Source organism: Rhyacophila brunnea, unplaced genomic scaffold (genome assembly GCF_057557595.1).
Source record: "Rhyacophila brunnea isolate RB1 unplaced genomic scaffold, BYU_Rbru_1.0 scaffold_20, whole genome shotgun sequence".
NCBI lineage: Eukaryota > Metazoa > Arthropoda > Insecta > Trichoptera > Rhyacophilidae > Rhyacophila > Rhyacophila brunnea.
This window is the reverse complement of record NW_028232860.1, coordinates 35,822,966-35,850,476: the sequence shown is the minus strand read 5'-3', so window position 1 is coordinate 35,850,476 and position 27,511 is coordinate 35,822,966. Positions and strand designations below refer to the sequence as shown.

Below are 27,511 nucleotides of genomic sequence, written 5' to 3'. Positions count from 1 at the left end.
GCATCAGTCATACAAGGCCCTCCGCCATGAGGGCAATCTTTCTCCTGATCTTAGTCTGCTCACTGCAGGTAAATTAAATCAATTTAATAAAAATAAATTCACACCCTTAATTCGTGAAACGATAGAAAATAATCTAAATCCTAGAAAAATATTAAAATAATACCCATAACTGCACAATTCTACGGAGTAATAGAAGGGTTTTTGGTTATTTAATCGTATTATATTCAATAAAACCAAAATTAAATAAACAGTTTTGTAGTGTTTATAATAAGGATAAATTATGCAGCATCAAAAGTGGAAACAGTGAACGGGGTGAAAACAAAAAGATGTGAAAAAGTGGTGGACGAAATCTATTCTAGCAGTCATTTTGTGTACTATTAAGGCTATGCCTCAGTTGAGGCATGGTCTAAAAAGATCGTGGCTAGGCGATGCGCGGATTGTGCAAATGACGCGTGCTGAACGAAATATAATTTGTCATATAAATCCAACATGCGTCCATTTAATATTCTATTAGTAACAATAATAATATATTCATTGACATGTTTTCTTTTTCAAGTAAATGGGTAACGTTTTTTAGTCATCTTTACACGATTTAATAATTAATACCCCCGACGCCATCACGAAACAAATTGACGTGTTCACAGCTCGACTTTCGCTCTCCGATTGCCAAGGAGTCCAAAATTTCGTCGCACCTATAGTTGAAAATTATTTGCCGTTTCACCGTACAACTACCGGCTTAAAGCGTACAAAGTAAACCCTCATTATTTTAAAGTATAAAATGTTGTGCACACACTGGTGGTAAATTTCGTTTTAACCATAACTAAGACTCCTGCAGGTCTATTCTAACATATCACTTAACTCCAAAATCAATAAAAAGGTGATAAATATTATAAATGTCGTATTCATTCTGTTAATTATCTTGGGACCGTTAACCGCGAGCTGTCAAATGTCGTTGAGTAACACAGTTAACACGTCTTACTTGATTCCAAATGCATCTCATTAGAATCTCCAACTGGACTTTATTATGCAATTGGAGATTCTAATAGGATGCATTTGGAATCAAGTAAGACGTGTTTACTGTGCTTCCAGTTATTGTTATGCCTTGCTTATGGAATTTCTCTGAGTGATTTACGTATTATTTTGGAGCAATGAAAATAACCGAAACGTGTTACTGAGTTAACTATTTAGAATAACCCTGCTGAAGTGTGACACCATGATGGGTAATGCTAACAATAGAACGCAGTTAATAAACTATCATATTTAAAGGATAGCTTCAGCCTACTAGTGCATCTAGCGGCAAAATATAAAGCAAGCGATTAAAAACAGTAAACACTATAAAGTGTTTTAAGCTAAAAAATATTAAGAAAAATAAATATTTATTAATTTAAAAAAAACTTATAACTGAAAAAAACATTGTAAACTGTAAGCGCTTGCTAAAGGATCAGCTATCATTTTATTATTTTATGCATATATTTATCAAAAAATATTGTTTATTAAGACCTTTTCAAAGTGACAAAGATTTTTTAATAAGTCACATATCTGTTGTATTATATATTTGATTAAAAAAACTAAAAATGTGAGCAACTTGAAATCATTATTGTTTACGTAAGAATTTATGGTATAGTACTACGGATAAAAATAAAAAAAATTTATTCTATAAAAATCTACTCAATATTTTTTTAACTAATACATAATATTATAAAATCTCTTTGTGAACTTTGAATGAACTTATTAAACAATATTTTTTTCAAAAAAAAAATAGAACCTAACGGCCCACATGCTCAGCGTACGTCAAAATGGAGTTTTTATGCTATTTTCAAAGCATGATACTGGACATTCCTTAAACGTTGTAGATAATCTATTTACATAATTTAGAAGCCTTATTATCCTTTATATTTATTTTAAACATTTCATGACTGCATAAAGTATTTTTATTACATACAATAGTATTTTTTTAAACCTCTCGCTTTAATGTTTTAGAATATAGTCATATTTCAGTACGTCCATGTGAAGTGGTGTTAAGATTTTTTATATTTATTTATTTTTAAAAGCATTTATTAGGTATTAAGTTTTCTAAGCATCGCCTAAGAGATTTTTGACTAATTCATAGTTTTAATATTTTTATATCTATTTTATAAAAAATATAAATGTGTATAACTTGAAATCCTTTTTATTTCTGTATGGTCCCAATATTGAAGCTTGATTTGATATACTTAAATAAAAAGGATTTCAAGTTATAAACATTTATATTTTTTATAAAAATCAATGTTTTTTAAAATAGATATAAAAAATATTAAAACTATGAATTAGTCAAAAATGCTAAGAAAACTTAATAAATTTAAAAAAAAAATAATAATATATGTAATAATAAGATGCGGTCCGATTCAACAAATTCACATTTTATTACATTTTTAACAATTTTTTTTTGACTTAAAATAAAAAATATATATTTTTTTAATGTTTTCAGATACATTTGTTTATTAATTAATACAGTTGAAATTGTAAATTATCAAAAAAACTCAATTTGCAAGCTCTGTATTTTTCCGCTAGGTGCCTCTTTAAAAACGGCTCAGTAAAGGCTTCACCTTAATGTGTAGTGTAATTTATTGTCCCCCATTGGATACTTGAATCCTGGAGTTATATATAGACCTAAGACGCTATCATATATTAAAGTGTTTTATTATTTAAACAATACACGTATCTAAAATATAAAAAAAGAAAAAAGATGTTTCAAAATAGGTACAACGATGAACTGATAATAAAAAACGCTTCCCTTATTACTAGTATTTTGTGAAAGTTTCTATCATTAAAACGTTGTTTGATCAAATGTAGGTGATGATAGAGATTTTTTTATTAATAATTCAGTTTTAATGTATTTTATATTTAATTTAAGAGACATTCATGTTCTGCACTTTTGTGTCTAGCCACGGGATCGAACACACGACCCACGGCATCATAGACGGTCTTTTAAAAAAGTGTCATTATCACACTATATATTATAATATATACAGGTTATGCATACGAAATGGAATATAGGTGGAACATCCATCACAAAATAAAATTGAAACTCAGATGTTTGTTAAAATGTATATTTGATTTACAGCAAGGAGTGTTATGAGACGATGGCTAAAAACCGTTGTCGGAAATATAATATCGTGGAGTTATTGCCAAAAGTTTGTAAGTCGTAAAAGCAATGGCCATTTTGATATAATCTATAGAATCAGTCGTGTAAACCTAGTTGAATTTAAATATTTTGATAGATTGGAGTATATTTTATTGTTTAGTACGTTAAATAGCCCACATTATCTAATAACTATACAAAGGTTATTTGTTACGAAATCACCATATTTACAAACCTTTGGCAGGCAAGATTGTACACATACATATTTTGCTGAATCCACATAACTATCCATGTCCGATCCTAAGATCATATAGGCAGTGGAGGTTTGTGTTAAAAGATTTCGTTTCTACGAGAAATGAATGTCAGCCCCTTGCTCAACCTATTAGGCTCATACTATAACGTATACACAAATTGAAAAACAATATGTGTACTTGCTAGAGCCAGGATTCGAACCTGGGACCCACCCACGAAGCTATAGGCTGACGCTTCACCACGCGGCCATCGTTGGTATACTATACTATATAATATAAGTATACTTACATTAACTCAAAATACCAAAAATGTTGACATTTGGCATAAAAACCACGATATCTAAAGAAATGTTATTAATTATTAATAATATGTTATAACCAACGGGAAATGGACACTCGGGCAACGGTCTCCGAGGTTTTGGATGATTTAGAAGGACTGGCAATGAATGAGGATGATACAGATGACTCCACGTCGTAGTTTGAAGTGGGTTACAAGGATCTCTACATTTGAAAAAATATAGCAGTATTTCTCAATATTTTTTATGTCACGGCACACTTTTCAAATTATATTTTTTTTCCGGCACACTGAAGAATATTAAATTTGAATGCTTCGCCTGCCAGAGGTATCGAGCGGAAAAATACGAAGCATGCAATTTAAGACAATTTATTGATACAAATGATCATTAATCAACTGAAATTCTACTAAGTAAAGAGTCTATTAATAATTTATTGTGTTTTAATTAATCAATACGTATCGAAAAACGTTAAAGAGAAAAATATTTTTTATTTCATAATCAAAGATAAGCTATCAATTTAAATAATAGTACATAATGTAAATTTGTTAAAGGATCCCGAGTCACTGTTACACATCGATGCTTATAAGTTGGCATCTCATAACTGACATTTAACATTTTCGATATGTATAATTAAAATGTTATAAAAAAATCAGGTAATCAAATTAAAAAAAAAACAAAAATACAGTTTTAATTTTAATTGTATTTTTGTTTTTATTTAATTTCATTTGTTTTTCTATAACATTTACTATAACTTTCAAACATGTTAAATGTCAAATACGAGGTGTCAACTTATGAGCATCGATATTACTTTATACATTTATCATTAAAATTATGTTTTTTTTAAGTTTTGAATATATTATTATATATTTATTTGAAAAATATTAATTTTCATAAAAAATAAAAAATGTGGAAAATTTGAAATCCTTATTTATATAAACGAGGATAAGATATAAAAAACAACATTTTCACAAAATTATGACATCTGAGGTTTTAACAGATAAATGTTATTTTTTTTCAATGGCGCACAAAATTGTATTATTGCTAATTGATTTTCAAATGCAAATAACACGTTAATTACAAAATTAATTAAATGGGCCCGTAAGCATTGATTAGGCAATATGTTATGTTCTTCAATCATGCTACGTAGGTACTAACTAAGGTTTACAATACCGAATGTATATGTTTCAAAAGCCCCTAAAACGATTTAAGGTAGCCCTGAGAAAAATGATAAAAACCATTTTAGGTATTTTTGAGAAATATGAGAAAAAAATTATGTCTATTAAATATGTGAACTTTATGTATTTATTTTTTAATTCGTTACATTCTAAAGAGTATTTTGGCTTTCCATTTTAGGGGTTTAGGGGTTTTTTACATATTAATTATTAAAGAAAATAATATGAATAACTATAAATATTAAGATGACAGAATTTAAAAATTGCTCGAGTGTCGTGCTCGATATAATATACGAGGCCTTTGTAATTGAATAAAAGGGCTTTTGTATTATGAACGCCTCAGAGCTAATGAGGCAACGCGTGTCCGGTTCACTTTTCCATCGGCCGCTACATTTTCAAACAGCTAATAAACTTATTTTTATTACCGCAGCCAGTTTGATGTTCTAATTTATAACGTGAAATTATGCAAAGAATCATTAGCTCTGGAGCGTTCATAAACATAATACAAAGGCCTTCTTACTATATACGAGCACGACACCGGTGTCGCTTCTGAAACGGGGGTATGTTTGTGGTACCTATATGAAAACGGTATGTATTATGTAAGGAATTATTCAATAATTGAAACACGGATTTAAGAATAATAATTGTCTTACAGATTAACATCGCAGGATCTTCGTCGGTAATAGACAAATTGGAAGATTTGTTAACGCACGGAAATCACGGACACCATTGGGAGGGAACAGATGGCTTACATGAAAGAATCTTGCAAGAGGATGACGTCATCGAGGCAAATAGTAAAGGTGAAATTATCGAAAAGATAATTTCTCGCAAAGAAATTATAACTGATAATTCTGAATCGTACAGCGAATCAGACTCATCGGAGGATAGTGGAAGTACAGAAAAGATTATCAAACAGATCATTATAATACAAGAAAAACCGAAGCATGGACATCATCACATGAAAGAAAAGATTTATGAAGAAGAAATTGTTATCAAGAAAATTGGGGATCTACCTAAAAATCATATAAATCTTGGAAAGCCTTGTGAGGGAAAATATCCAGAAGTAAAAAGCTGGGAGCACAAGAAACCCAAACATAAATCAACTTCAAGCAGCAGATCAATTTCTATTGAACGTATAGTAAGACCAGCTGTAATCACTAGCATTCATAAATCAATATCATCCTCAAAATCTCTAGAAAGAGAAAGAGGACATCATTACGGACCACACAAAGGAAAAGAATGGATACACCATGGACATAAAAAGAGCGCATCACATTCCGCAAGTCACTCTATCTCGATCGAACAAGTTGTCAGCCCCGGCATATGGACCAGCATTCATGAATCAGTATCCTCATCTCACTCAGTATCAGTCGAGAGGCCGAGAAGAATCATCAGCCCGGTCGTATACACAGACTACTCCATCTCCGGATCTTCATCAGGATCTTCCGAGGGCGGCAGACGCGGAGGATGGGGAGGTCTCGGTGGTCACGGAGGACACGGTCACGGCGGCCACGGAGGACTCGGTGACTTGGGCGGTCTGGGTGGTCTTGGAGGCCACGGAGGACTCATAGGACCCGGAGGAAGGAGAGGATGGGGTAAGCACGGACACGGAGGTGGCAGCGCCTCATCGTCCTCAAGTCGATCGATCTCAATCGAAAGAGTTGTCAGCCCCGGCGTATGGACCAGCATTCACGAATCAGTATCCTCATCTCACTCAGTATCAGTCGAGAGGCCGAGGAGAATCATCAGCCCGGTCGTATACACAGACTACTCCATCTCCGGATCTTCGTCAGGATCTTCCGAGGGCGGCAGACGCGGAGGATGGGGAGGTCTCGGTTCCGGTTCCGGTTCTGGTGATCTGGGTGGACTTGGCGGTCTTTTAGGACACGGAGGCAAAGGATGGGGAGGCAAAGGACACGGTGGACACGGTCACGGCGGTCTTGGAGGACTCGGTGGTCTGGGCGGTCTTGGTGGTCTTGGAGGCCACGGAGGACTCTTAGGACCCGGAGGAAAGAGAGGATGGGGTAAGCACGGACACGGAGGTGGCAGCGCCTCATCGTCCTCAAGTCGATCGATCTCAATCGAAAGAGTTGTCAGCCCCGGCGTATGGACCAGCATTCACGAATCAGTATCCTCATCTCACTCAGTATCAGTCGAGAGGCCGAGGAGAATCATCAGCCCGGTCGTATACACAGACTACTCCATCTCCGGATCTTCGTCAGGATCTTCCGAGGGCGGCAGACGCGGAGGATGGGGAGGTCTCGGTGGTCACGGAGGACACGGTCACGGAGGACTCGGTGACTTGGGCGGTCTGGGTGGTCTTGGAGGCCACGGTCACGGCGGTCTTGGAGGACTCGGCGGCCTGGGAGGTCTTGGTGGTCTTGGAGGTCACGGAGGACTCTTAGGACCCGGAGGAAGGAGAGGATGGGGTAAGCACGGACACGGAGGAGGCAGCGCCTCATCGTCCTCAAGTCGATCGATCTCAATCGAAAGAGTTGTCAGCCCCGGCGTATGGACCAGCATTCACGAATCAGTATCCTCATCTCACTCAGTATCAGTCGAGAGGCCGAAGAGAATCATCAGCCCGGTCGTATACACAGACTACTCCATCTCCGGATCTTCGTCAGGATCTTCCGAGGGCGGCAGACGCGGAGGATGGGGAGGTCTCGGTGGTCACGGAGGACACGGTCACGGCGGCCACGGAGGACTCGGTGACTTGGGCGGTCTGGGTGGTCTTGGAGGCCACGGAGGACACGGTCACGGCGGTCTTGGAGGACTCGGCGGCCTGGGAGGTCTTGGTGGTCTTGGTGGCCATGGAGGACTCTTAGGACCCGAAGGAAGGAGAGGATGGGGTAAGCACGGACACGGAGGAGGCAGCGCCTCATCGTCCTCAAGTCGATCGATCTCAATCGAACAAGTTGTCAGACCCGGCGTATGGACCAGCATTCACGAATCAGTATCCTCATCTCACTCAGTATCAGTCGAGAGGCCGAGGAGAATCATCAGCCCGGTCGTATACACAGACTACTCCATCTCCGGATCTTCGTCAGGATCTTCCGAGGGCGGCAGACGCGGAGGATGGGGAGGTCTCGGTTCCGGTTCCGGTTCTGGTGATCTGGGTGGACTTGGCGGTCTTTTAGGACACGGAGGCAAAGGATGGGGAGGCAAAGGACACGGTGGACACGGTCACGGCGGTCTTGGAGGACTCGGTGGTCTGGGCGGTCTTGGTGGTCTTGGAGGCCACGGAGGACTCTTAGGACCCGGAGGAAAGAGAGGATGGGGTAAGCACGGACACGGAGGTGGCAGCGCCTCATCGTCCTCAAGTCGATCGATCTCAATCGAAAGAGTTGTCAGCCCCGGCGTATGGACCAGCATTCACGAATCAGTATCCTCATCTCACTCAGTATCAGTCGAGAGGCCGAGGAGAATCATCAGCCCGGTCGTATACACAGACTACTCCATCTCCGGATCTTCGTCAGGATCTTCCGAGGGCGGCAGACGCGGAGGATGGGGAGGTCTCGGTGGTCACGGAGGACACGGTCACGGCGGCCACGGAGGACTCGGTGACTTGGGCGGTCTGGGTGGTCTTGGAGGCCACGGAGGACACGGTCACGGCGGTCTTGGAGGACTCGGCGGCCTGGGAGGTCTTGGTGGTCTTGGAGGCCATGGAGGACTCTTAGGACCCGGAGGAAGGAGAGGATGGGGTAAGCACGGACACGGAGGAGGCAGCGCCTCATCGTCCTCAAGTCGATCGATCTCAATCGAAAGAGTTGTCAGCCCCGGCGTATGGACCAGCATTCACAAATCAGTATCCTCATCTCACTCAGTATCAGTCGAGAGGCCGAGGAGAATCATCAGCCCGGTCGTATACACAGACTACTCCATCTCCGGATCTTCCGAGGGCGGCAGACGCGGAGGATGGGGAGGTCTCGGTGGTCACGGAGGACACGGTCACGGCGGTCTTGGAGGACTCGGTGGTCTGGGCGGTCTTGGTGGTCTTGGAGGCCACGGCGGACTCTTAGGACCCGGAGAAAAGAGAGGATGGGGTAAGCACGGACACGGAGGTGGCAGCGCCTCATCGTCCTCAAGTCGATCGATCTCAATCGAAAGAGTTGTCAGCCCCGGCGTATGGACCAGCATTCACAAATCAGTATCCTCATCTCACTCAGTATCAGTTGAGAGGCCGAGGAGAATCATCAGCCCGGTCGTATACACAGACTACTCCATCTCCGGATCTTCGTCAGGATCTTCCGAGGGCGGCAGACGCGGAGGATGGGGAGGTCTCGGTGGTCACGGAGGACACGGTCACGGCGGCCACGGAGGACTCGGTGACTTGGGCGGTCTGGGTGGTCTTGGAGGCCACGGTCACGGCGGTCTTGGAGGACTCGGCGGCCTGGGAGGTCTTGGTGGTCTTGGAGGTCACGGAGGACTCTTAGGACCCGGAGGAAGGAGAGGATGGGGTAAGCACGGACACGGAGGAGGCAGCGCCTCATCGTCCTCAAGTCGATCGATCTCAATCGAAAGAGTGGTCAGCCCCGGCGTATGGACCAGCATTCACGAATCAGTATCCTCATCTCACTCAGTATCAGTCGAGAGGCCGAGGAGAATCATCAGCCCGGTCGTATACACAGACTACTCCATCTCCGGATCTTCGTCAGGATCTTCCGAGGGCGGCAGACGCGGAGGATGGGGAGGTCTCGGTGGTCACGGAGGACACGGTCACGGCGGCCACGGAGGACTCGGTGACTTGGGCGGTCTGGGTGGTCTTGGAGGCCACGGAGGACACGGTCACGGCGGTCTTGGAGGACTCGGCGGCCTGGGAGGTCTTGGTGGTCTTGGAGGCCATGGAGGACTCTTAGGACCCGGAGGAAGGAGAGGATGGAGTAAGCACGGACACGGAGGAGGCAGCGCCTCATCGTCCTCAAGTCGATCGATCTCAATCGAAAGAGTTGTCAGCCCCGGCGTATGGACCAGCATTCACAAATCAGTATCCTCATCTCACTCAGTATCAGTCGAGAGGCCGAGGAGAATCATCAGCCCGGTCGTATACACAGACTACTCCATCTCCGGATCTTCGTCAGGATCTTCCGAGGGCGGCAGACGCGGAGGATGGGGAGGTCTCGGTGGTCACGGAGGACACGGTCACGGCGGTCTTGGAGGACTCGGTGGTCTGGGCGGTCTTGGTGGTCTTGGAGGCCACGGCGGACTCTTAGGACCCGGAGGAATAAGAGGATGGGGTAAGCACGGACACGGAGGTGGCAGCGCCTCATCGTCCTCAAGTCGATCGATCTCAATCGAAAGAGTTGTCAGCCCCGGCGTATGGACCAGCATTCACAAATCAGTATCCTCATCTCACTCAGTATCAGTCGAGAGGCCGAGGAGAATCATCAGCCCGGTCGTATACACAGACTACTCCATCTCCGGATCTTCGTCAGGATCTTCCGAGGGCGGCAGACGCGGAGGATGGGGAGGTCTCGGTGGTCACGGAGGACACGGTCACGGCGGCCACGGAGGACTCGGTGACTTGGGCGGTCTGGGTGGTCTTGGAGGCCACGGTCACGGCGGTCTTGGAGGACTCGGCGGCCTGGGAGGTCTTGGTGGTCTTGGAGGTCACGGAGGACTCTTAGGACCCGGAGGAAGGAGAGGATGGGGTAAGCACGGACACGGAGGAGGCAGCGCCTCATCGTCCTCAAGTCGATCGATCTCAATCGAAAGAGTGGTCAGCCCCGGCGTATGGACCAGCATTCACGAATCAGTATCCTCATCTCACTCAGTATCAGTCGAGAGGCCGAGGAGAATCATCAGCCCGGTCGTATACACAGACTACTCCATCTCCGGATCTTCGTCAGGATCTTCCGAGGGCGGCAGACGCGGAGGATGGGGAGGTCTCGGTGGTCACGGAGGACACGGTCACGGCGGCCACGGAGGACTCGGTGACTTGGGCGGTCTGGGTGGTCTTGGAGGCCACGGAGGACACGGTCACGGCGGTCTTGGAGGACTCGGCGGCCTGGGAGGTCTTGGTGGTCTTGGAGGCCATGGAGGACTCTTAGGACCCGGAGGAAGGAGAGGATGGGGTAAGCACGGACACGGAGGAGGCAGCGCCTCATCGTCCTCAAGTCGATCGATCTCAATCGAAAGAGTTGTCAGCCCCGGCGTATGGACCAGCATTCACAAATCAGTATCCTCATCTCACTCAGTATCAGTCGAGAGGCCGAGGAGAATCATCAGCCCGGTCGTATACACAGACTACTCCATCTCCGGATCTTCGTCAGGATCTTCCGAGGGCGGCAGACGCGGAGGATGGGGAGGTCTCGGTGGTCACGGAGGACACGGTCACGGCGGTCTTGGAGGACTCGGTAGTCTGGGCGGTCTTGGTGGTCTTGGAGGCCACGGCGGACTCTTAGGACCCGGAGGAAAGAGAGGATGGGGTAAGCACGGACACGGAGGTGGCAGCGCCTCATCGTCCTCAAGTCGATCGATCTCAATCGAAAGAGTTGTCAGCCCCGGCGTATGGACCAGCATTCACAAATCAGTATCCTCATCTCACTCAGTATCAGTTGAGAGGCCGAGGAGAATCATCAGCCCGGTCGTATACACAGACTACTCCATCTCCGGATCTTCGTCAGGATCTTCCGAGGGCGGCAGACGCGGAGGATGGGGAGGTCTCGGTGGTCACGGAGGACACGGTCACGGCGGCCACGGAGGACTCGGTGACTTGGGCGGTCTGGGTGGTCTTGGAGGCCACGGAGGACACGGTCACGGCGGTCTTGGAGGACTCGGCGGCCTGGGAGGTCTTGGTGGTCTTGGAGGCCATGGAGGACTCTTAGGACCCGGAGGAAGGAGAGGATGGGGTAAGCACGGACTCGGTGGTCTGGGCGGTCTTGGTGGTCTTGGAGGCCACGGCGGACTCTTAGGACCCGGAGGAAAGAGAGGATGGGGTAAGCACGGACACGGAGGTGGCAGCGCCTCATCGTCCTCAAGTCGATCGATCTCAATCGAAAGAGTTGTCAGCCCCGGCGTATGGACCAGCATTCACAAATCAGTATCCTCATCTCACTCAGTATCAGTTGAGAGGCCGAGGAGAATCATCAGCCCGGTCGTATACACAGACTACTCCATCTCCGGATCTTCGTCAGGATCTTCCGAGGGCGGCAGACGCGGAGGATGGGGAGGTCTCGGTGGTCACGGAGGACACGGTCACGGCGGCCACGGAGGACTCGGTGACTTGGGCGGTCTGGGTGGTCTTGGAGGCCACGGAGGACACGGTCACGGCGGTCTTGGAGGACTCGGCGGCCTGGGAGGTCTTGGTGGTCTTGGAGGCCATGGAGGACTCTTAGGACCCGGAGGAAGGAGAGGATGGGGTAAGCACGGACACGGAGGAGGCAGCGCCTCATCGTCCTCAAGTCGATCGATCTCAATCGAAAGAGTTGTCAGCCCCGGCGTATGGACCAGCATTCACAAATCAGTATCCTCATCTCACTCAGTATCAGTCGAGAGGCCGAGGAGAATCATCAGCCCGGTCGTATACACAGACTACTCCATCTCCGGATCTTCGTCAGGATCTTCCGAGGGCGGCAGACGCGGAGGATGGGGAGGTCTCGGTGGTCACGGAGGACACGGTCACGGCGGTCTTGGAGGACTCGGTAGTCTGGGCGGTCTTGGTGGTCTTGGAGGCCACGGCGGACTCTTAGGACCCGGAGGAAAGAGAGGATGGGGTAAGCACGGACACGGAGGTGGCAGCGCCTCATCGTCCTCAAGTCGATCGATCTCAATCGAAAGAGTTGTCAGCCCCGGCGTATGGACCAGCATTCACAAATCAGTATCCTCATCTCACTCAGTATCAGTTGAGAGGCCGAGGAGAATCATCAGCCCGGTCGTATACACAGACTACTCCATCTCCGGATCTTCGTCAGGATCTTCCGAGGGCGGCAGACGCGGAGGATGGGGAGGTCTCGGTGGTCACGGAGGACACGGTCACGGCGGCCACGGAGGACTCGGTGACTTGGGCGGTCTGGGTGGTCTTGGAGGCCACGGAGGACACGGTCACGGCGGTCTTGGAGGACTCGGCGGCCTGGGAGGTCTTGGTGGTCTTGGAGGCCATGGAGGACTCTTAGGACCCGGAGGAAGGAGAGGATGGAGTAAGCACGGACACGGAGGAGGCAGCGCCTCATCGTCCTCAAGTCGATCGATCTCAATCGAAAGAGTTGTCAGCCCCGGCGTATGGACCAGCATTCACAAATCAGTATCCTCATCTCACTCAGTATCAGTCGAGAGGCCGAGGAGAATCATCAGCCCGGTCGTATACACAGACTACTCCATCTCCGGATCTTCGTCAGGATCTTCCGAGGGCGGCAGACGCGGAGGATGGGGAGGTCTCGGTGGTCACGGAGGACACGGTCACGGCGGTCTTGGAGGACTCGGTGGTCTGGGTGGTCTTGGTGGTCTTGGAGGCCACGGCGGACTCTTAGGACCCGGAGGAATAAGAGGATGGGGTAAGCACGGACACGGAGGTGGCAGCGCCTTATCGTCCTCAAGTCGATCGATCTCAATCGAAAGAGTTGTCAGCCCCGGCGAATGGACCAGCATTCACAAATCAGTATCCTCATCTCACTCAGTATCAGTTGAGAGGCCGGGGAGAATCATCAGCCCGGTCGTATACACAGACTACTCCATCTCCGGATCTTCGTCAGGATCTTCCGAGGGCGGCAGACGCGGAGGATGGGGAGGTCTCGGTGGTCACGGAGGACTCGGTGACTTGGGCGGTCTGGGTCGTCTTGGAGGCCACGGTCACGGCGGTCTTGGAGGACTCGGCGGCCTGGGAGGTCTTGGTGGTCTTGGAGGCCACGGCGGACTCTTAGGACCCGGAGGAATAAGAGGATGGGGTAAGCACGGACACGGAGGAGGCAGCGCCTCATCGTCCTCAAGTCGATCGATCTCAATCGAAAGAGTGGTCAGCCCCGGCGTATGGACCAGCATTCACGAATCAGTATCCTCATCTCACTCAGTATCAGTCGAGAGGCCGAGGAGAATCATCAGCCCGGTCGTATACACAGACTACTCCATCTCCGGATCTTCGTCAGGATCTTCCGAGGGCGGCAGACGCGGAGAATGGGGAGGTCTCGGTGGTCACGGAGGACACGGTCACGGCGGCCACGGAGGACTCGGTGACTTGGGCGGTCTGGGTGGTCTTGGAGGCCACGGAGGACACGGTCACGGCGGTCTTGGAGGACTCGGCGGCCTGGGAGGTCTTGGTGGTCTTGGAGGCCATGGAGGACTCTTAGGACCCGGAGGAAGGAGAGGATGGGGTAAGCACGGACACGGAGGAGGCAGCGCCTCATCGTCCTCAAGTCGATCGATCTCAATCGAAAGAGTTGTCAGCCCCGGCGTATGGACCAGCATTCACAAATCAGTATCCTCATCTCACTCAGTATCAGTCGAGAGGCCGAGGAGAATCATCAGCCCGGTCGTATACACAGACTACTCCATCTCCGGATCTTCGTCAGGATCTTCAGAGGGCGGCAGACGCGGAGGATGGGGAGGTCTCGGTGGTCACGGAGGACACGGTCACGGCGGTCTTGGAGGACTCGGTGGTCTGGGCGGTCTTGGTGGTCTTGGAGGCCACGGCGGACTCTTAGGACCCGGAGGAAAGAGAGGATGGGGTAAGCACGGACACGGAGGTGGCAGCGCCTCATCGTCCTCAAGTCGATCGATCTCAATCGAAAGAGTTGTCAGCCCCGGCGTATGGACCAGCATTCACAAATCAGTATCCTCATCTCACTCAGTATCAGTTGAGAGGCCGAGGAGAATCATCAGCCCGGTCGTATACACAGACTACTCCATCTCCGGATCTTCGTCAGGATCTTCCGAGGGCGGCAGACGCGGAGGATGGGGAGGTCTCGGTGGTCACGGAGGACACGGTCACGGCGGCCACGGAGGACTCGGTGACTTGGGCGGTCTGGGTGGTCTTGGAGGCCACGGTCACGGCGGTCTTGGAGGACTCGGCGGCCTGGGAGGTCTTGGTGGTCTTGGAGGTCACGGAGGACTCTTAGGACCCGGAGGAAGGAGAGGATGGGGTAAGCACGGACACGGAGGAGGCAGCGCCTCATCGTCCTCAAGTCGATCGATCTCAATCGAAAGAGTTGTCAGCCCCGGCGTATGGACCAGCATTCACGAATCAGTATCCTCATCTCACTCAGTATCAGTCGAGAGGCCGAGGAGAATCATCAGCCCGGTCGTATACACAGACTACTCCATCTCCGGATCTTCGTCAGGATCTTCCGAGGGCGGCAGACGCGGAGGATGGGGAGGTCTCGGTGGTCACGGAGGACACGGTCACGGCGGCCACGGAGGACTCGGTGACTTGGGCGGTCTGGGTGGTCTTGGAGGCCACGGAGGACACGGTCACGGCGGTCTTGGAGGACTCGGCGGCCTGGGAGGTCTTGGTGGTCTTGGAGGCCATGGAGGACTCTTAGGACCCGGAGGAAGAAAAGGATGGGGTAAGCACGGACACGGAGGAGGCAGCGCCTCATCGTCCTCAAGTCGATCGATCTCAATCGAACAAGTTGTCAGACCCGGCGTATGGACCAGCATTCACGAATCAGTATCCTCATCTCACTCAGTATCAGTCGAGAGGCCGAGGAGAATCATCAGCCCGGTCGTATACACAGACTACTCCATCTCCGGATCTTCGTCAGGATCTTCCGAGGGCGGCAGACGCGGAGGATGGGGAGGTCTCGGTTCCGGTTCCGGTTCTGGTGATCTGGGTGGACTTGGCGGTCTTTTAGGACACGGAGGCAAAGGATGGGGAGGCAAAGGACACGGTGGACACGGTCACGGCGGTCTTGGAGGACTCGGTGGTCTGGGCGGTCTTGGTGGTCTTGGAGGCCACGGAGGACTCTTAGGACCCGGAGGAAAGAGAGGATGGGGTAAGCACGGACACGGAGGTGGCAGCGCCTCATCGTCCTCAAGTCGATCGATCTCAATCGAAAGAGTTGTCAGCCCCGGCGTATGGACCAGCATTCACAAATCAGTATCCTCATCTCACTCAGTATCAGTCGAGAGGCCGAGGAGAATCATCAGCCCGGTCGTATACACAGACTACTCCATCTCCGGATCTTCGTCAGGATCTTCCGAGGGCGGCAGACGCGGAGGATGGGGAGGTCTCGGTTCCGGTTCCGGTTCTGGTGATCTGGGTGGACTTGGCGGTCTTTTAGGACACGGAGGCAAAGGATGGGGAGGCAAAGGACACGGTGGACACGGACACGGCGGTCTTGGAGGACTCGGCGGCCTGGGAGGTCTTGGTGGTCTTGGAGGCCATGGAGGACTCTTAGGACCCGGAGGAAGGAGAGGATGGGGTAAGCACGGACACGGAGGTGGCAGCGCCTCATCGTCCTCAAGTCGATCGATCTCAATCGAAAGAGTTGTCAGCCCCGGCGTATGGACCAGCATTCACAAATCAGTATCCTCATCTCACTCAGTATCAGTCGAGAGGCCGAGGAGAATCATCAGCCCGGTCGTATACACAGACTACTCCATCTCCGGATCTTCGTCAGGATCTTCCGAGGGCGGCAGACGCGGAGGATGGGGAGGTCTCGGTGGTCACGGAGGACACGGTCACGGCGGCCACGGAGGACTCGGTGACTTGGGCGGTCTGGGTGGTCTTGGAGGCCACGGAGGACACGGTCACGGCGGTCTTGGAGGACTCGGCGGCCTGGGAGGTCTTGGTGGTCTTGGAGGCCATGGAGGACTCTTAGGACCCGGAGGAAGGAGAGGATGGGGTAAGCACGGACACGGAGGAGGCAGCGCCTCATCGTCCTCAAGTCGATCGATCTCAATCGAACAAGTTGTCAGACCCGGCGTATGGACCAGCATTCACGAATCAGTATCCTCATCTCACTCAGTATCAGTCGAGAGGCCGAGGAGAATCATCAGCCCGGTCGTATACACAGACTACTCCATCTCCGGATCTTCGTCAGGATCTTCCGAGGGCGGCAGACGCGGAGGATGGGGAGGTCTCGGTGGTCACGGAGGACACGGTCACGGCGGTCTTGGAGGACTCGGTGGTCTGGGCGGTCTTGGTGGTCTTGGAGGCCACGGCGGACTCTTAGGACCCGGTGGAAAGAGAGGATGGGGTAAGCACGGACACGGAGGTGGCAGCGCCTCATCGTCCTCAAGTCGATCGATCTCAATCGAAAGAGTTGTCAGCCCCGGCGTATGGACCAGCATTCACGAATCAGTATCCTCATCTCACTCAGTATCAGTCGAGAGGCCGAGGAGAATCATCAGCCCGGTCGTATACACAGACTACTCCATCTCCGGATCTTCGTCAGGATCTTCCGAGGGCGGCAGACGCGGAGGATGGGGAGGTCTCGGTGGTCACGGAGGACACGGTCACGGCGGCCACGGAGGACTCGGTTACTTGGGCGGTCTGGGTGGTCTTGGAGGCCACGGAGGACACGGTCACGGCGGTCTTGGAGGACTCGGTGGTCTGGGCGGTCTTGGTGGTCTTGGAGGCCACGGCGGACTCTTAGGACCCGGAGGAAAGAGAGGATGGGGTAAGCACGGACACGGAGGTGGCAGCGCCTCATCGTCCTCAAGTCGATCGATCTCAATCGAAAGAGTTGTCAGCCCCGGCGTATGGACCAGCATTCACGAATCAGTATCCTCATCTCACTCAGTATCAGTCGAGAGGCCGAGGAGAATCATCAGCCCGGTCGTATACACAGACTACTCCATCTCCGGATCTTCGTCAGGATCTTCCGAGGGCGGCAGACGCGGAGGATGGGGAGGTCTCGGTGGTCACGGAGGACACGGTCACGGCGGCCACGGAGGACTCGGTGACTTGGGCGGTCTGGGTGGTCTTGGAGGCCACGGAGGACACGGTCACGGCGGTATTGGAGGACTCGGTGGTCTGGGCGGTCTTGGTGGTCTTGGAGGCCACGGCGGACTCTTAGGACCCGGAGGAAAGAGAGGATGGGGTAAGCACGGACACGGAGGTGGCAGCGCCTCATCGTCCTCAAGTCGATCGATCTCAATCGAAAGAGTTGTCAGCCCCGGCGTATGGACCAGCATTCACGAATCAGTATCCTCATCTCACTCAGTATCAGTCGAGAGGCCGAGGAGAATCATCAGCCCGGTCGTATATAAAGACTACTCCATCTCCGGATCTTCGTCAGGATCTTCCGAGGGCGGCAGACGCGGAGGATGGGGAGGTCTCGGTGGTCACGGAGGACACGGTCACGGCGGCCACGGAGGACTCGGTGACTTGGGCGGTCTGGGTGGTCTTGGAGGCCACGGAGGACACGGTCACGGCGGTCTTGGAGGACTCGGCGGCCTGGGAGGTCTTGGTGGTCTTGGAGGCCATGGAGGACTCTTAGGACCCGGAGGAAGAAAAGGATGGGGTAAGCACGGACACGGAGGAGGCAGCGCCTCATCGTCCTCAAGTCGATCGATCTCAATCGAACAAGTTGTCAGACCCGGCGTATGGACCAGCATTCACGAATCAGTATCCTCATCTCACTCAGTATCAGTCGAGAGGCCGAGGAGAATCATCAGCCCGGTCGTATACACAGACTACTCCATCTCCGGATCTTCGTCAGGATCTTCCGAGGGCGGCAGACGCGGAGGATGGGGAGGTCTCGGTTCCGGTTCCGGTTCTGGTGATCTGGGTGGACTTGGCGGTCTTTTAGGACACGGAGGCAAAGGATGGGGAGGCAAAGGACACGGTGGACACGGTCACGGCGGTCTTGGAGGACTCGGTGGTCTGGGCGGTCTTGGTGGTCTTGGAGGCCACGGAGGACTCTTAGGACCCGGAGGAAAGAGAGGATGGGGTAAGCACGGACACGGAGGTGGCAGCGCCTCATCGTCCTCAAGTCGATCGATCTCAATCGAAAGAGTTGTCAGCCCCGGCGTATGGACCAGCATTCACAAATCAGTATCCTCATCTCACTCAGTATCAGTCGAGAGGCCGAGGAGAATCATCAGCCCGGTCGTATACACAGACTACTCCATCTCCGGATCTTCGTCAGGATCTTCCGAGGGCGGCAGACGCGGAGGATGGGGAGGTCTCGGTTCCGGTTCCGGTTCTGGTGATCTGGGTGGACTTGGCGGTCTTTTAGGACACGGAGGCAAAGGATGGGGAGGCAAAGGACACGGTGGACACGGTCACGGCGGTCTTGGAGGACTCGGTGGTCTGGGCGGTCTTGGTGGTCTTGGAGGCCACGGAGGACTCTTAGGACCCGGAGGAAAGAGAGGATGGGGTAAGCACGGACACGGAGGTGGCAGCGCCTCATCGTCCTCAAGTCGATCGATCTCAATCGAAAGAGTTGTCAGCCCCGGCGTATGGACCAGCATTCACAAATCAGTATCCTCATCTCACTCAGTATCAGTCGAGAGGCCGAGGAGAATCATCAGCCCGGTCGTATACACAGACTACTCCATCTCCGGATCTTCGTCAGGATCTTCCGAGGGCGGCAGACGCGGAGGATGGGGAGGTCTCGGTGGTCACGGAGGACACGGTCACGGCGGTCTTGGAGGACTCGGTGGTCTGGGCGGTCTTGGTGGTCTTGGAGGCCACGGCGGACTCTTAGGACCCGGTGGAAAGAGAGGATGGGGTAAGCACGGACACGGAGGTGGCAGCGCCTCATCGTCCTCAAGTCGATCGATCTCAATCGAAAGAGTTGTCAGCCCCGGCGTATGGACCAGCATTCACGAATCAGTATCCTCATCTCACTCAGTATCAGTCGAGAGGCCGAGGAGAATCATCAGCCCGGTCGTATACACAGACTACTCCATCTCCGGATCTTCGTCAGGATCTTCCGAGGGCGGCAGACGCGGAGGATGGGGAGGTCTCGGTGGTCACGGAGGACACGGTCACGGCGGCCACGGAGGACTCGGTGACTTGGGCGGTCTGGGTGGTCTTGGAGGCCACGGAGGACACGGTCACGGCGGTCTTGGAGGACTCGGTGGTCTGGGCGGTCTTGGTGGTCTTGGAGGCCACGGCGGACTCTTAGGACCCGGAGGAAAGAGAGGATGGGGTAAGCACGGACACGGAGGTGGCAGCGCCTCATCGTCCTCAAGTCGATCGATCTCAATCGAAAGAGTTGTCAGCCCCGGCGTATGGACCAGCATTCACGAATCAGTATCCTCATCTCACTCAGTATCAGTCGAGAGGCCGAGGAGAATCATCAGCCCGGTCGTATACACAGACTACTCCATCTCCGGATCTTCGTCAGGATCTTCCGAGGGCGGCAGACGCGGAGGATGGGGAGGTCTCGGTGGTCACGGAGGACACGGTCACGGCGGCCACGGAGGACTCGGTGACTTGGGCGGTCTGGGTGGTCTTGGAGGCCACGGAGGACACGGTCACGGCGGTATTGGAGGACTCGGTGGTCTGGGCGGTCTTGGTGGTCTTGGAGGCCACGGCGGACTCTTAGGACCCGGAGGAAAGAGAGGATGGGGTAAGCACGGACACGGAGGTGGCAGCGCCTCATCGTCCTCAAGTCGATCGATCTCAATCGAAAGAGTTGTCAGCCCCGGCGTATGGACCAGCATTCACGAATCAGTATCCTCATCTCACTCAGTATCAGTCGAGAGGCCGAGGAGAATCATCAGCCCGGTCGTATATACAGACTACTCCATCTCCGGATCTTCGTCAGGATCTTCCGAGGGCGGCAGACGCGGAGGATGGGGAGGTCTCGGTGGTCACGGAGGACACGGTCACGGCGGCCACGGAGGACTCGGTGACTTGGGCGGTCTGGGTGGTCTTGGAGGCCACGGAGGACACGGTCACGGCGGTCTTGGAGGACTCGGCGGCCTGGGAGGTCTTGGTGGTCTTGGAGGCCATGGAGGACTCTTAGGACCCGGAGGAAGAAAAGGATGGGGTAAGCACGGACACGGAGGAGGCAGCGCCTCATCGTCCTCAAGTCGATCGATCTCAATCGAACAAGTTGTCAGACCCGGCGTATGGACCAGCATTCACGAATCAGTATCCTCATCTCACTCAGTATCAGTCGAGAGGCCGAGGAGAATCATCAGCCCGGTCGTATACACAGACTACTCCATCTCCGGATCTTCGTCAGGATCTTCCGAGGGCGGCAGACGCGGAGGATGGGGAGGTCTCGGTTCCGGTTCCGGTTCTGGTGATCTGGGTGGACTTGGCGGTCTTTTAGGACACGGAGGCAAAGGATGGGGAGGCAAAGGACACGGTGGACACGGTCACGGCGGTCTTGGAGGACTCGGTGGTCTGGGCGGTCTTGGTGGTCTTGGAGGCCACGGAGGACTCTTAGGACCCGGAGGAAAGAGAGGATGGGGTAAGCACGGACACGGAGGTGGCAGCGCCTCATCGTCCTCAAGTCGATCGATCTCAATCGAAAGAGTTGTCAGCCCCGGCGTATGGACCAGCATTCACAAATCAGTATCCTCATCTCACTCAGTATCAGTCGAGAGGCCGAGGAGAATCATCAGCCCGGTCGTATACACAGACTACTCCATCTCCGGATCTTCGTCAGGATCTTCCGAGGGCGGCAGACGCGGAGGATGGGGAGGTCTCGGTTCCGGTTCCGGTTCTGGTGATCTGGGTGGACTTGGCGGTCTTTTAGGACACGGAGGCAAAGGATGGGGAGGCAAAGGACACGGTGGACACGGTCACGGCGGTCTTGGAGGACTCGGTGGTCTGGGCGGTCTTGGTGGTCTTGGAGGCCACGGAGGACTCTTAGGACCCGGAGGAAAGAGAGGATGGGGTAAGCACGGACACGGAGGTGGCAGCGCCTCATCGTCCTCAAGTCGATCGATCTCAATCGAAAGAGTTGTCAGCCCCGGCGTATGGACCAGCATTCACGAATCAGTATCCTCATCTCACTCAGTATCAGTCGAGAGGCCGAGGAGAATCATCAGCCCGGTCGTATATACAGACTACTCCATCTCCGGATCTTCGTCAGGATCTTCCGAGGGCGGCAGACGCGGAGGATGGGGAGGTCTCGGTGGTCACGGAGGACACGGTCACGGCGGCCACGGAGGACTCGGTAACTTGGGCGGTCTGGGTGGTCTTGGAGGCCACGGAGGACACGGTCACGGCGGTCTTGGAGGACTCGGCGGCCTGGGAGGTCTTGGTGGTCTTGGAGGCCATGGAGGACTCTTAGGACCCGGAGGAAGGAGAGGATGGGGTAGGCACGGACACGGAGGAGGCAGCGCCTCATCGTCCTCAAGTCGATCGATCTCAATCGAACAAGTTGTCAGACCCGGCGTATGGACCAGCATTCACGAATCAGTATCCTCATCTCACTCAGTATCAGTCGAGAGGCCGAAGAGAATCATCAGCCCGGTCGTATACACAGACTACTCCATCTCCGGATCTTCGTCAGGATCTTCCGAGGGCGGCAGACGCGGAGGATGGGGAGGTCTCGGTGGTCACGGAGGACACGGTCACGGCGGCCACGGAGGACTCGGTGACTTGGGCGGTCTGGGTGGTCTTGGAGGCCACGGAGGACACGGTCACGGCGGTCTTGGAGGACTCGGCGGCCTGGGAGGTCTTGGTGGTCTTGGAGGCCACGGAGGACTCTTAGGACCCGGAGGAAAGAGAGGATGGGGTAAGCACGGACACGGAGGTGGCAGCGCCTCATCGTCCTCAAGTCGATCGATCTCAATCGAAAGAGTTGTCAGCCCCGGCGTATGGACCAGCATTCACAAATCAGTATCCTCATCTCACTCAGTATCAGTCGAGAGGCCGAGGAGAATCATCAGCCCGGTCGTATACACAGACTACTCCATCTCCGGATCTTCGTCAGGATCTTCCGAGGGCGGCAGACGCGGAGGATGGGGAGGTCTCGGTGGTCACGGAGGACACGGTCACGGCGGCCACGGAGGACTCGGTGACTTGGGCGGTCTGGGTGGTCTTGGAGGCCACGGAGGACACGGTCACGGCGGTCTTGGAGGACTCGGCGGCCTGGGAGGTCTTGGTGGTCTTGGAGGCCATGGAGGACTCTTAGGACCCGGAGGAAGGAGAGGATGGGGTAAGCACGGACACGGAGGAGGCAGCGCCTCATCGTCCTCAAGTCGATCGATCTCAATCGAACAAGTTGTCAGACCCGGCGTATGGACCAGCATTCACGAATCAGTATCCTCATCTCACTCAGTATCAGTCGAGAGGCCGAGGAGAATCATCAGCCCGGTCGTATACACAGACTACTCCATCTCCGGATCTTCGTCAGGATCTTCCGAGGGCGGCAGACGCGGAGGATGGGGAGGTCTCGGTGGTCACGGAGAACACGGTCACGGCGGTCTTGGAGGACTCGGTGGTCTGGGCGGTCTTGGTGGTCTTGGAGGCCACGGCGGACTCTTAGGACCCGGTGGAAAGAGAGGATGGGGTAAGCACGGACACGGAGGTGGCAGCGCCTCATCGTCCTCAAGTCGATCGATCTCAATCGAAAGAGTTGTCAGCCCCGGCGTATGGACCAGCATTCACGAATCAGTATCCTCATCTCACTCAGTATCAGTCGAGAGGCCGAGGAGAATCATCAGCCCGGTCGTATACACAGACTACTCCATCTCCGGATCTTCGTCAGGATCTTCCGAGGGCGGCAGACGCGGAGGATGGGGAGGTCTCGGTGGTCACGGAGGACACGGTCACGGCGGCCACGGAGGACTCGGTGACTTGGGCGGTCTGGGTGGTCTTGGAGGCCACGGAGGACACGGTCACGGCGGTCTTGGAGGACTCGGTGGTCTGGGCGGTCTTGGTGGTCTTGGAGGCCACGGCGGACTCTTAGGACCCGGAGGAAAGAGAGGATGGGGTAAGCACGGACACGGAGGTGGCAGCGCCTCATCGTCCTCAAGTCGATCGATCTCAATCGAAAGAGTTGTCAGCCCCGGCGTATGGACCAGCATTCACGAATCAGTATCCTCATCTCACTCAGTATCAGTCGAGAGGCCGAGGAGAATCATCAGCCCGGTCGTATACACAGACTACTCCATCTCCGGATCTTCGTCAGGATCTTCCGAGGGCGGCAGACGCGGAGGATGGGGAGGTCTCGGTGGTCACGGAGGACACGGTCACGGCGGCCACGGAGGACTCGGTGACTTGGGCGGTCTGGGTGGTCTTGGAGGCCACGGAGGACACGGTCACGGCGGTATTGGAGGACTCGGTGGTCTGGGCGGTCTTGGTGGTCTTGGAGGCCACGGCGGACTCTTAGGACCCGGAGGAAAGAGAGGATGGGGTAAGCACGGACACGGAGGTGGCAGCGCCTCATCGTCCTCAAGTCGATCGATCTCAATCGAAAGAGTTGTCAGCCCCGGCGTATGGACCAGCATTCACGAATCAGTATCCTCATCTCACTCAGTATCAGTCGAGAGGCCGAGGAGAATCATCAGCCCGGTCGTATATACAGACTACTCCATCTCCGGATCTTCGTCAGGATCTTCCGAGGGCGGCAGACGCGGAGGATGGGGAGGTCTCGGTGGTCACGGAGGACACGGTCACGGCGGCCACGGAGGACTCGGTAACTTGGGCGGTCTGGGTGGTCTTGGAGGCCACGGAGGACACGGTCACGGCGGTCTTGGAGGACTCGGCGGCCTGGGAGGTCTTGGTGGTCTTGGAGGCCATGGAGGACTCTTAGGACCCGGAGGAAGGAGAGGATGGGGTAGGCACGGACACGGAGGAGGCAGCGCCTCATCGTCCTCAAGTCGATCGATCTCAATCGAACAAGTTGTCAGACCCGGCGTATGGACCAGCATTCACGAATCAGTATCCTCATCTCACTCAGTATCAGTCGAGAGGCCGAAGAGAATCATCAGCCCGGTCGTATACACAGACTACTCCATCTCCGGATCTTCGTCAGGATCTTCCGAGGGCGGCAGACGCGGAGGATGGGGAGGTCTCGGTGGTCACGGAGGACACGGTCACGGCGGCCACGGAGGACTCGGTGACTTGGGCGGTCTGGGTGGTCTTGGAGGCCACGGAGGACACGGTCACGGCGGTCTTGGAGGACTCGGCGGCCTGGGAGGTCTTGGTGGTCTTGGAGGCCACGGAGGACTCTTAGGACCCGGAGGAAAGAGAGGATGGGGTAAGCACGGACACGGAGGTGGCAGCGCCTCATCGTCCTCAAGTCGATCGATCTCAATCGAAAGAGTTGTCAGCCCCGGCGTATGGACCAGCATTCACAAATCAGTATCCTCATCTCACTCAGTATCAGTCGAGAGGCCGAGGAGAATCATCAGCCCGGTCGTATACACAGACTACTCCATCTCCGGATCTTCGTCAGGATCTTCCGAGGGCGGCAGACGCGGAGGATGGGGAGGTCTCGGTGGTCACGGAGGACACGGTCACGGCGGCCACGGAGGACTCGGTGACTTGGGCGGTCTGGGTGGTCTTGGAGGCCACGGTCACGGCGGTCTTGGAGGACTCGGCGGCCTGGGAGGTCTTGGTGGTCTTGGAGGTCACGGAGGACTCTTAGGACCCGGAGGAAGGAGAGGATGGGGTAAGCACGGACACGGAGGTGGCAGCGCCTCATCGTCCTCAAGTCGATCGATCTCAATCGAAAGAGTTGTCAGCCCCGGCGTATGGACCAGCATTCACGAATCAGTATCCTCATCTCACTCAGTATCAGTCGAGAGGCCGAGGAGAATCATCAGCCCGGTCGTATACACAGACTACTCCATCTCCGGATCTTCGTCAGGATCTTCCGAGGGCGGCAGACGCGGAGGATGGGGAGGTCTCGGTTCCGGTTCCGGTTCTGGTGATCTGGGTGGACTTGGCGGTCTTTTAGGACACGGAGGCAAAGGATGGGGAGGCAAAGGACACGGTGGACACGGTCACGGCGGTCTTGGAAGACTCGGTGGTCTGGGCGGTCTTGGTGGTCTTGGAGGCCACGGAGGACTCTTAGGACCCGGAGGAAAGAGAGGATGGGGTAAGCACGGACACGGAGGTGGCAGCGCCTCATCGTCCTCAAGTCGATCGATCTCAATCGAAAGAGTTGTCAGCCCCGGCGTATGGACCAGCATTCACAAATCAGTATCCTCATCTCACTCAGTATCAGTTGAGAGGCCGAGGAGAATCATCAGCCCGGTCGTATACACAGACTACTCAATCTCCGGATCTTCGTCAGGATCTTCCGAGGGCGGCAGACGCGGAGGATGGGGAGGTCTCGGTGGTCACGGAGGACACGGTCACGGCGGTCTTGGAGGACTCGGTGGTCTGGGCGGTCTTGGTGGTCTTGGAGGCCACGGAGGACTCTTAGGACCCGGAGGAAAGAGAGGATGGGGTAAGCACGGACACGGAGGTGGCAGCGCCTCATCGTCCTCAAGTCGATCGATCTCAATCGAAAGAGTTGTCAGCCCCGGCGTATGGACCAGCATTCACAAATCAGGATCCTCATCTCACTCAGTATCAGTCGAGAGGCCGAGGAGAATCATCAGCCCGGTCGTATACACAGACTACTCCATCTCCGGATCTTTGTCAGGATCTTCCGAGGGCGGCAGACGCGGAGGATGGGGAGGTCTCGGTGGTCACGGAGGACACGGTCACGGCGGTCTTGGAGGACTCGGTGGTCTGGGCGGTCTTGGTGGTCTTGGAGGCCACGGCGGACTCTTAGGACCCGGTGGAAAGAGAGGATGGGGTAAGCACGGACACGGAGGTGGCAGCGCCTCATCGTCCTCAAGTCGATCGATCTCAATCGAAAGAGTTGTCAGCCCCGGCGTATGGACCAGCATTCACAAATCAGTATCCTCATCTCACTCAGTATCAGTTGAGAGGCCGAGGAGAATCATCAGCCCGGTCGTATACACAGACTACTCAATCTCCGGATCTTCGTCAGGATCTTCCGAGGGCGGCAGACGCGGAGGATGGGGAGGTCTCGGTGGTCACGGAGGACACGGTCACGGCGGTCTTGGAGGACTCGGTGGCCTGGGAGGTCTTGGTGGTCTTGGAGGCCACGGAGGACTCTTAGGACCCGGAGGAAGGAGAGGATGGGGTAAGCACGGACACGGAGGTGGCAGCGCCTCATCGTCCTCAAGTCGATCGATTTCAATCGAAGAAGTTGTCAGACCAGCTGTTTGGACTAGTATTCACGAATCATCATCATCGTCTCAATCAGTATCTGTCGAAAAGCCTAGAAGAGTTGTGAGGCCAGTTATCGATTATTCATTATCACTGTCTGTATCTTCATCTGTATCAGCTGAAGGTGTCAGAAGAAGATCGCGTCCTTCCACGTCTTCTGTAGTTATATCTGATTCTAGATCTAGTGAGGTTGGTCTAGGAAGAGTCGGTGCTCTTCGCAGGTTAGGCGGAGGCCATGTACCTCGACCAGCTTTCTATACACATCACCCTGGTCTACACAGTGTTAAGCCGCATTGTCCACTATCAAATTTCAATGTGCACGTGAAAGTTGGAAATATTCGCAAAACTAATGGAAATTGCTAACCCATTATACTGGTACATCGCATAAGATAAACATTTACCAATGTGAAATTTTTGTTTTACTGACTCATTTCTTGTGAGATTTATACTCAATGCCACATAAAACTTTATAAAACTATTACGCGATATTGTGCATAAAATAACTACATAATTGACATTTTATTTTATATACATATTATATTTCATTAGTTATTATATTACATGTACTATGCACTTTTCTAAATCTCTTTTTAATAATAAAAATATGTATTCTAAATTATAAACAA

General features: G+C 52.5%; 1 protein-coding gene across 1 annotated transcript; it reads left to right on the top strand.

Annotated features, from left to right (window-relative positions):
- Positions 1-27,511, top strand: LOC147071599 (uncharacterized). The gene is made up of 6 exons (XM_085948512.1): positions 1-68; positions 5,496-11,691; positions 11,764-12,036; positions 12,091-17,652; positions 17,707-20,133; positions 20,188-27,511. Exons 1-6 carry the CDS (start codon positions 27-29, stop codon positions 27,246-27,248), a joined length of 21,561 nt encoding a protein of 7,186 aa, XP_085804638.1. The 5' UTR covers positions 1-26; the 3' UTR covers positions 27,249-27,511.

Excerpts from the sequence above, each read along its gene's own strand:
- LOC147071599 (XM_085948512.1), top strand. The coding sequence starts at position 27 with ATGAGGGCAATCTTTCTCCTGATCTTAGTCTGCTCACTGCAG. Across the intron at positions 69-5,495 it reads TCTTAGTCTGCTCACTGCAG|ATTAACATCGCAGGATCTTC; the intron begins GTAAATTAAATC and ends ATTGTCTTACAG. Across the intron at positions 20,134-20,187 it reads CGGTGGTCACGGAGGACACG|GCCACGGAGGACACGGTCAC; the intron begins GTCACGGCGGCC and ends GTGGTCTTGGAG.